At 49.0% G+C, this 10,168-nt stretch overlaps 1 protein-coding gene across 1 annotated transcript; it reads right to left on the reverse strand.

Annotated features, from left to right (window-relative positions):
* Positions 1-3,740: 3,740 nt before the first annotated feature.
* On the reverse strand, positions 3,741-5,977 carry Nupr1 (nuclear protein 1, transcriptional regulator). The gene is made up of 3 exons (XM_005351231.3): positions 5,739-5,977; positions 5,258-5,401; positions 3,741-4,108 (listed from the first exon to the last, which is right to left on the reverse strand). Exons 1-2 carry the CDS (start codon positions 5,851-5,853, stop codon positions 5,271-5,273), a joined length of 246 nt encoding a protein of 81 aa, XP_005351288.1. The 5' UTR covers positions 5,854-5,977; the 3' UTR covers positions 3,741-4,108; positions 5,258-5,270.
* Between the last annotated feature and the right edge of the window lie 4,191 nt (positions 5,978-10,168).

A 10,168-nucleotide genomic window follows, 5' to 3' on the forward strand; every position in this document is an offset into this window, starting at 1 on the left:
AGAGAAACCCTGTCTCAAAAAAAAAAAATGGGGAGCAGCATGACAACACCAAGCATGTTTGTCTTGTGCTGTCAGCACCACACACCGTGTGCTTCCCAAAGTGCACGATCGTGACTTTCGGTCATTGCAGGAAAACATGAACTCTCTCTCTTCAAAGACAGAGTCTCACACTGTGGAGCCCTGGTTAGCTGGGACTCAACTCAAAGAGCTCTGCCTGCTTTTTCCTCCTGAGGGTTGGGATTAAAGTCAGGAACCGCCATGCCCAGTTAAGATGAACTTCTTAAAGAAGATAATTTTACAGATAAGTTGTATTTGTTTGTTTTGCGTTTTGAGAATGCGGTCCTCTTGCCTCAGTTTTCCAAGGGCTGGGATCACAATTTTAAGCCCCCATACTTGGCCAGAGTTAATTTGTGCTTATGATGCTTCACTAGGGCTCCTCTTTAGGATGCTTACAGTTTCCTTTTTAAATGCATTTGAGTAAAAAAGGTAAATGGGTGATTTTTTTTCAATGCTAAGTAAATACAATACAGCACGAGTGTCCAGTGGGGCGGAACTGGAAGGAACGATGTGAGAGATGACGCTGGGGAAGCCCTGAGGCACCCAACATAGTGGTGGCTACAGCTATGACTCTGACTAGCATTATCTTCAAAAAGTACAAGTTGAAAATTAACTTTGAGTCATTCTGAAATTTAAATATATATATGTATATATGAATGTATGTATGTATATAATGTATTGTGAGCTGACTTTTGAGAAAGGGTTGGTTATAGAAAAACTAAAAGGGAAAATTAGTGAGTTTTTCAATTCTCTGCAAGGGGCTGGGAAGCCTTTCAGTTATAGAAATCTCAGAGAAGTTTCTGGAAGGCCCTGAAGGGAAAGAGGTCAGTGATTTCTCTAGTTCTAACGAGGAATCCCCAAACCTGAGGGGGGGGGGGGAATAGACATTACATGCAACCAGAAAAATGGGTAAAAAGGAGGGGTGGGGAAGAGGGACACTCTGCTCAGGGCCCTCCCTGATCTAGGCTATCTGAGGTTTCAAGAACTGCTGTAACAGTTCCTAGGACAGCCTGGAAAGGCCTCCCAGGCAGAGACTGTGCCAGTGCAGCGGAGGCAGGGGGCTCCCAGCCAAGGCCAAGAGTAAGGGGGATGTGTGTGTCTCCTGAGAAGCAGGCGCTAAAAGGCCCAGAAGCTAAGACTGGCTGGGAACAGGGCATTTGTGACCTTCATTTTCTCCTTGACAGAAGGGACGTTGCACTCACGCTTTGATGGGTGAGAAGACCTATCCTTAGATCTACAATCTAGGGTCTCTCGTTGTCAGGACTCCATGTTTCTTTTTCTTGTATTTATTTATTATGTATATAGTGTTCTGTCTGCATGACAGATGAAGGCACCAGATCTCATTACAGATGGCTGTGAGCCACCATGCAGTTGATGGGAATTGAACTCAGGACCTCTGGAAGAGCAGGCAGTGCTCTTAACCTCTGAACCACCTCTCCAACTCCCTGACTCTGTGTTTCTTAAGCATACCATAAAAAGGAAAAAGGTCAAGGTTTAGAAATCGGATAGACCGGAGCTCATAGTCTCATGACCCACTGGTTGAAGTTGCTTGACTCTTAAGTGCATTGTGAAGTACAATATAATGTAGTGTACGCTTACAAAGCGAAGTCGGAATTCTCTGAGCCTTGGATTTCCGTTTGGAAAAATAGGAGCACTGATAATATGTTCTACTATAAGGATTACACGGAAGACTCCTGGGAAGTCCAGTCCCAGCGCAGACTGCCTTCTCAGCATGCAGCCATGCCTCTGATGTCCAGAGAAGAAAATAAACCCCACAAACAAACAAATGAGCAAGACCTGTTCCAGGGCAGCAGCCTGAAACACAGGAGCTGTTGCTATAGTTTCTGAAGCCGATATCCAGATAGACGCATGCTGCTGCCCAGCATGCTGCACCAACTGTGCTCTTCTGGAGCTGCGGTAGCACCATCAGCCTGTCCTGGTGAAATGACAGGCAGCTAGCAAGTGATAAATCAGTGAGCAATCTGGGCTAGGCATGGTGGCATATGCTTTTCATCCCAGCACTGGACAGAGCCAGGGACAGGTAGATCTCTATGAATTCAAGGCCTGACTGGGCTACATAATTCCAGCACAGTTAAGACTATTAAAAAAAAAAAAGCCAGGTTGTCATGATAGAGCCCTGGTAGGCCTGGAACTCACTATGTAAATCAGGCTGGCCTCGAACTCACAAAACTCTGCCTGCCTCTGTCTTCTGAGTGTTCCCAGGTACAGATTCCAGGAGAGACTGTTGTTGGACTCAGAAGGTGACTGAATATGGTTCCTGGGAATTCCAGCTGGGTCCCAGTCTGCGGTCATGTCATTGAGTTAGCAGGCACCCTAGCCCCTGGCCCTACCTAACTGCAATGGCTTCCAAGCCCGACAAGTAGGGTTTCTGTGGAGGAGTCAACGGCCAGGCCAGGTTGGAGCTGGAACTTCAGCTGGAACTGGCAGTATTCTTCCTCTTCTTCCTCTAACAAACCCCGCCTTCACCCAAGCTCGGGTTAGCACATGGCTGAGCAGCTGAGTATGGCCTTCCTGGCTTCTCTTAGAGTTGGGAGCCGCGTGTGACTAAATTATGAGCAAGCACTGGATGTTCCACTTTCAAACTGTGCCCTTGAAAATGAGTAGGGAGAGTGGGAGTCATGGCGTATACCTGGCATCCCAGCACTCAGGGAGTCGAGGCTGGAGGACCACTTGAGCCCAGGAGTTTGAGATCAGCCTGAGAAACAGAGATCCTCTGTCTCAGAAAGGAGAAAAAAGAAGTGCTGTGTGGTCTTTTCTAATCTCTATCCTGCCTGACTTTCCACAGGCTGAGGTGCAGATGTGAGCTCAGGGCTGGAGCGGCGCGGGGCTGGAGCGGCTATTATTTGGGACTTCAGAGTAGAAATGTGTGGAGTATGGCAGAATAACAAGCTAAAAGTAGCGGGCCCTGATCAACAGAGCTGCCATCTGCAATTTAGGAATATTTACTCTTGGAGCTGTCACGTGTGAGAGAACTTTCTGCCTTGTTTGTTCAAGCGTCACTGCAGCTGCCCAAACTCAGGCCTCTGTCACCTACACCCGTGGTCCTGACCATCTGCTCCTTTGCTCCACACTCTCCTGGAACTCTGGTCCTGAGACCCACCAAGAACCTGCTCCCCAGTTGACCCAGCACCCTATCCCAGACATTCCTTGCTTGGGTTTGAGCCCTCAGTCGCTGAAAACAAATCCTCCCCATGTTTTTTTATTTTCATTTTTTTGTTTTGTTTTGATTTGGAGACAAGCTCTCTTTGTGCAGCCCTGGTTATCCTGGAACTCTCTCTCTGTAGACCAGGCTGGCCTCGAACAGAGAGATTTATCTGCCTCCCACATGTTGGGATTAAAGGTGTGCCACCAGCGCCCAGCCAATCCTCCCCATGTTTTAAACTCCGGTTGTTTATTATTTCGTTTTGCAAATGGTATTAATAGTAACATTCTCTTCAAAAAGCAGTTTTATATAAATATGACCTCATCCTGTTCAGGAATGTCAAGGGGCTGACTACAGTTTGTCTCTGGGGTAGCAATGCAAAGAAATAAAGCAATTTCCCCAAAAGAGACCACAGAAATAGGCATCCAAAAAATCTGCATATATTACAGAAGGGCGGACAGCACCAGGAACCTGCTTGCAGGCTCCAGTCCTACACAGTGTGGAATCTGCCATTCTAATAATACTCCCCAGAGAGACGCACCATGGGCACAGTCAGACACAACAGACAGCAGGAAACACACAGGAAAGCTGTTGCTGCTGCTCTGTTTATTGTTGCTGCCTCTGGGGGCATCTGGTTTCTCTCACATTTCTTTTTGGGGGTGCTAGCTCCCCCATCCACCCCCTGCTTTTTGCTCCTATCTTTCCCTTTTGCTGGGTCTGGAAGGGCTCTTTTGGTGGCCTCTCTCCAGAACCTCACTTAGGTGGGAAAGAGTCAAGCAGGCCTTGGTCCTGCCTGTGTTTCCTAATTTCTCCAGGGTCCTGTATCCATTGCTGGGTGTGGTTGTCCTGTGTCCATTGCTGGCTGTAATGTCCATGGTCTGGCCTCATCTGTGAGGAGGGAAAGCAGGTGGTGGAAGGGGCGGAGACCCAGGTTTGAATTCTGGCTTTTCTATTCTTTTTTTTCTGTAACCCCAGAGAAGTACTTGACTCTGTCAAGCTTCGGTTTCCCATGCTGTAAGCCAAATTTCCTTCCAATTAGAGAGGCTCTACGGGAAACTGTCCCCAACACTGGTCACCAGGGAACTCAAACACGGGTCTCATTTTATTCTCCCTCTAGATGACACACTATTACTTTCTTTTGTTTATTGGTATGTGGATGTGCACGCGTATGTGTGTGCACGCATGTCTTCTCATGCGCTTGGGGCACTGTGAGCATGTGGAGGTCAGGATGCTGCGGGCGTGGCCCTTGTACTCACAGAGAAACACCAAGAGAACCACAAATGCTAATCATGCAGGGCTGTCTCCTCAGTGGAGAAGATAAAATCAAATTTCTGCATTCCATCCGGAAAGCTGAGAGTGGATCTTATTAATGATCTGGTGATCCTTTTACTATTTGTGGAGGCAGACCGCACCCTCCTTTTACTATCCGTGAGGGCAGACCACACCCTCCTTTTGCTTTCCCTGGAAGCAGACCGCACCCTCCTTTTGCTATAGAGGCAGACCGCACCCAAATTCCCTAGAATGATTATCCTGGACTCTTCCCTCCCTGGTCCATCCCATCCTTAGGGGAGAAATCTCTGATCTCTATGCTATCAGCCCAAGACCACACTAGATTCTAGGCCTTTTAGCCTCAGAGCCCACCCTCGTAGGCACACGAGGTAAGAGAGTCTCTATGTAGTCACACCTTGAGCTTTATTGTGCACCTGGACCTGGACTGGTTGTTGCCCGGAAACCTTTTCCCAAACTGTACTGTGTTTTAAATATGCCGACAAGGAACCACCTGGCATTAGGCTGGTGAAGTCAGTCTGTACCATGTTCTCATTCTCGTCTCTTCTCTGCTTCACTTCTCTGTAGAACACCTGCAGGGTCCCCCTAAGAGGACAACTTCCAATTGACTCTCTTCCCTTTCATCATGTGGGGCCCGGATATCAAACCCAGGGACTACTCTTGATTCCCCACTTCCCACTCAGTTACACACTTCGGCCGGTCGCCTTAGGCAAAGCCACCTCTGCTGGCTCTCTGGCTCTGACTCCTCACCTCCAGCTCTGCCTCAGCGCCAGGCCTTTTTCCTTTCAGAATTCTGGAACTTGGTCAGCAGCTTCCTCTCGTGTCCACCAGGGCTCGGGCGGTTGGTGTGGGCAGCAGCTTCTCTCTTGGTACGACCTTTCCGAGCTCCCCCAGCTGGTAGAGCAGGAGGTGGAGGGACAGGGACAGAGGGGAAGTGTGAGGGTCAGAGAACAAAGGACCAGAGCTAGGGGTAGGAAGGGCAGACCAGCCTGAGGGCGCTGGTCACCGTGTAAGTTTGGGGCATTTATGCCTGCTAAGTTTCCTCATGCATGGAATGGAGATGCCCAGATGTGAGTTCTCAGCGCCGAGGAAGACAGAACTCAGTAGATGAGGCTAGAATGGGGTTACTTTGGGGTAGGGCATAGCTTAGTTAGGGCAATCTGGGAAAGAATCTCCAAATCCGAGGAGGAGGAGGAGGACGAGAAGTCAGAGAGCTGTCCAGCGGCCTTACCAACGTAAGAGTGAGTCAGGCTGTAATGGTCGCACTCGTCCAGGATGTCATCTTCGTCCTCTGGGTCTAGGGGTGGCCGGGAAGGGCTGGTTGTCGGTGGCAAGGTGGCTGTCATGCCTGGTCTGCTTTCTCCAAAGTCTTCCCTGTGTCGTGTTTTCCAGCTCTCTGCCCTCTCTCAGTTCCCTCGCCCTTACTTATGAAGTTGCCTCCTCCTCAGACCACAGACTGGCTCCCTCCCTCCAAGTCCTGTCTGATGCAATCTGGCCCTTTCCCAGAACTGGGCCATAGACACCAATCCTGGGCAGAGACACTCCTTCCCCCCTCCTCCTCCCTCACAGGGCTCACCCAGGCCCAGCTGTGTTTTTCCACAGGGAAGACTCCTGCCTTTGCGGGAGGAGGGCGCAGATAGGATCTGGGCACAAACAGTCTTTGGGATGTTAGCCAGGGAGAGCGGAAGGCTCAGATGGACCACTTCTTATCATTTCACACTCGCATACAAGCCCTGCCAGGGCCTGGGTCATGGCCACACATTGCCCCTCACACACACCACTCTAGTTTGGTTCAGATTCATGACTTGGTGGCAGCCTACATATTTAAAAAGGAGAGAGGAGGGACCACTGCCACGCTTCACGCCAGGTCAGCAGTTCCTATCCTGTCACACCCAAGGCTTCTATTTTTATGGACAGTCCCTGTACTGTACTTCAATAGAGTCCCTAGGGATGTCCCCCTCATCCGAGGAGATGGGGGCTAGTTAGCTGGTAGAGACAACAAATACCCCGGGTTCAACACTCTGACCCCGATCCACCTGCCTTGGCTCTTCTTTCTGACAAAGTCCTGCTATATAGCCCAGTCTGACCCTCGAACTTGCAATTCTCTTACCTCGACATCCCAAATACTGAGATTACAAGCTCAACAAGTCAACTGAGACCCAGTGTCTGCTGTGTGGCCTTGGACATGTCCCTTGCCCTCCCTGATTGCTTCAGTTCCCCCGTTAGCAGAGGGTAACCCTGTCAAGCTTGGTTGGCAAGAGGCGCCAGCGGCATACCGCCTGGAAAGGTCCTGCGACAGCTGTGAACAGCGTAAGCGTCAGTCACAGTTTCCCGTGGTTTCCCGGACAATGCCCTCAATGTGGCCAAAAGAAGAGCGGAAGAAGAGGAATTCAGATAAAACAACATATTGTGGGCTGGCAAGACAATTCAGTGAGTGAGGTGCTGATGACAAATGGGACGGCCTGAGTTCCGGGGTTCTCAGTGTCAGGAGAGAACAAACTCCCACACTGTCCTCTGACCTTCACAGGCCTGCACACACACATACACAGTACATAAATGTGGCTTCTCAGTTTTAAATAAAATAATATTCTGGTGTGGAGGGCATAACGAAATAAACAGGCATCTGTGCCTCCCAGTCTTACTTAGCTGTGGCGGGTTTAGAACTTGTTCTGTAGATCAGCCTGGTGTTGAACTTACTGGTCTCCGCCTCCTGAGTGTTGGGGTCAAAGGTGTGCATCACCATATCCAGCCAGTACGAATGTAAGTATGAGTTAAATATTAATTTTTTTTTCAGTCCACACTGGCCTTCTCTGTGCTAGGATTGCAGACAGGCAGGTGCCAGCGTGCCAAGCTTAGAATGTTCATTGTCTTTTTGTTATGCTGCTCAGGTGGAAGTGAATGTCCTGGGTTGAAATCCTCTTACGTCAGCTTTCTGGGCAACAGTGACTACTGGTGTACACACACCAGCATGCCAGGTCTTAAGAATGGACTTGATAAGAATTTGTATTAATTTTAAGTTCAAATAAGAAATATGGCAGGGCAGTGGTGGCATACACATTTAATCCCAGCACTTGGGAGGCAGAGGCAAGTGAATCTCTGTGAGTTTGAGGCCAGCCTGGTCTACAGAGCGAGTTCCAGGATAACCAGGGATACACAGAGAAAGCTTGAAAACCAAAAGAAGAAAAGAAACATGTGAAATGGAGTTTTCTACTTTTTTTTTCTAATTATTGAAAAAAGTAAAAGCCCGGTGGTGGTGGTGTACACCTTTAATCCCAGCACTTGGGAGGCAGAGGCAGGCGTATCTCTGCGAGTTCAAGTCCAGCCTGGTCTACAAGAGCTAGTTCCAGGACAAGCTCCAAAGCTACAGAGAAACCCTGTCTTGAAAAAGCCAAAAGAAAAAACAAAAAAGTAAGTCCCAGACTGGAAAGATGACCCAGCAGATAAGAACATTGACTACTCTTCCAGAGGACCCAGGTTCAATTTCCAGTATCTACGTGGCAGCTCACAACTATCTGTGACTCCAATTCCAGTGGCTCTGACACCCTCATGCAGACATAACATGCAGGCAAAACACCAACACATATAAATTTTTTTTTAAAGTTTTCATACAATGTATTCTCATCAAGGTTTCCCTTCCCCAACTGCTCCTAGATCTTCCCCACACACATAACTCTTCACCCCCCCCCCCTTTAGGGAACAACCAGGTAACTGAGCAATAATAGTAATAATAACAATAGTATGAGAAAAACTTTAAAAGGAGGACATGACTGCCCCAGGTAATAGTAGAGGTTTATTGTAGATAGGAGGGAAACAGCCAGAGGCATCTGGAAGGGTCCAGAGTGAATATGGCCAGCAGACTGAAGGGGCCTTGTGGGAGAAAGGGGGAGAGGGAGGGAGGAAGTGAAGAGAGACAGGAGAGGAGGGCTAAAGGAGGAGCCTCAGACCAAGTGGCCAAGAGGCAAAGAGAGTACCTGGGACCCCAAGATCAAAGAGGCAAAGGGACCAGTGGGGGAGGGGGGAGGAAAGCCAGACCGAGGCTGGAGAAGTTAGGGTAGGGCACAGGGTATGCCAGCCAGGTACTGGCAATGCTGAAAAGACTGGGGACGGCACCTGCTTTGATATGTGTGTGGTGGGAGTGGGGTGAGACCAACAAAATACACATAAAAATTCATAAAAACACGAAATCAGTAACTGTAATGTACAAACAAAAGGCCAGTGAGACAAAAACAAATGTCTAAACAAAACTATATGAGAAAAAATGTCTACAGAAATACCCTGTGTTGGCTGTCTACTGCTGGACATGGGGCCCACCCTTAACTGTGGTTAACAGAACCAGAGAGACCACATTGGAGAAAGGTAATTTTCCTTTGTGAGCAGATGTCAGTTTGGTTAGGGGTGGGAACCGGCGCCCACTTTTCCCTCTCAGAGCTGGGATCCCATCTGGTTTGACCCTGGGCAGGCCCTAGGCATGCTGCCAGTCTCTGAGTTCATATGTGGATCAGCCCTTTTGTGTCCGGAAGTCACTGTTTCCTTGGTGTCTTTCACCCCCTCTGGCTCGTACAATCTTTCCAGCTCCTCTTCCGCATAGTTCCCTAGCCCTGAGGGGAGGGGAGTTTCCTTGATGGAAGGAGCTGAACCCTGTGAGTCATACGTTAGCCCAGAAAGGGTGCCCACATCAATTCTTTCTGGTTCCTGTCTCTGGGCAGGAGTTAGCCAGACAAAACATTCCACGTCTCAAAACAAAACAAAACTGGATTCCAATGAAACCAAACCCTCTTAGCCCAGACAGACACTATTCCTCTGCCGGATCCCACAGGCTGTGAGCCTCCTGGTTGAGTTTCCATCTCGGTATTACCTGAATCCTCCCCACAAGCCTGCTACAGGACCAGTTTCTGTTTGCTGCTCCCTCACCCGGACAACAAAACGCAGTTTCCAGATTCCAATGGTGTGTGTGTGTGTGTGTGTGTGTGTGCTGCAGAGAAGGCGTGGGAGTGGGAGCGCAATGCCGTGTGCGTGGACCGGAGAGATGGCGTGGAAATGAGAGCACTTGCACAAGCGAGAAGACCTGAGTCAGGATCCCAGCTTCCTGGTAAAAGTCAGGCTTGGTGGTGTATTTACCTGTGACCACAGCACTGTGGAGAGTCATGATGGAGACACTAAGACTGTGGGGGTTCACTGCCTGCCGGCCTAGCGCCAAGCTCAGTGACAGACCGTTTCAAGGGAATAAGGCGTCCTCTGTCACCTCTCTCTCTTTCTCTCTCTGTCTCTCTCACACACAGAGGCATGAGCTTACACCACAGTCACACATAAATATATACATAATCACACAGATGGATGGATAGATAGATAGATAGATAGATAGGTAGATAGATAGGTGGATGGATGATGGATGGATGGATGGATGGATGGATGGATGGAGAGAGGATAGACAGAGTAAAACAAAATGTATACCTAGGATATAAAAGTAGGAACAGGGTGGGTGGTGGTGGCCCATACCTTTAATCCCAGTTCTCTGGAGACAGGTGGAGCTCTGTGAGTTTGAGTCCAGCCTGGTCTACAGAGCGAGCTCCAGGACAGCCAGGATTACACACAGAGAAACCCTGTCTAGAAAAACAAAGCAACAAGTAAGAACAGAAGGTTGCTTGAGCCAGAGAAGTACGG

Source organism: Microtus ochrogaster, chromosome 8 (genome assembly GCF_000317375.1).
Source record: "Microtus ochrogaster isolate Prairie Vole_2 chromosome 8, MicOch1.0, whole genome shotgun sequence".
NCBI lineage: Eukaryota > Metazoa > Chordata > Mammalia > Rodentia > Cricetidae > Microtus > Microtus ochrogaster.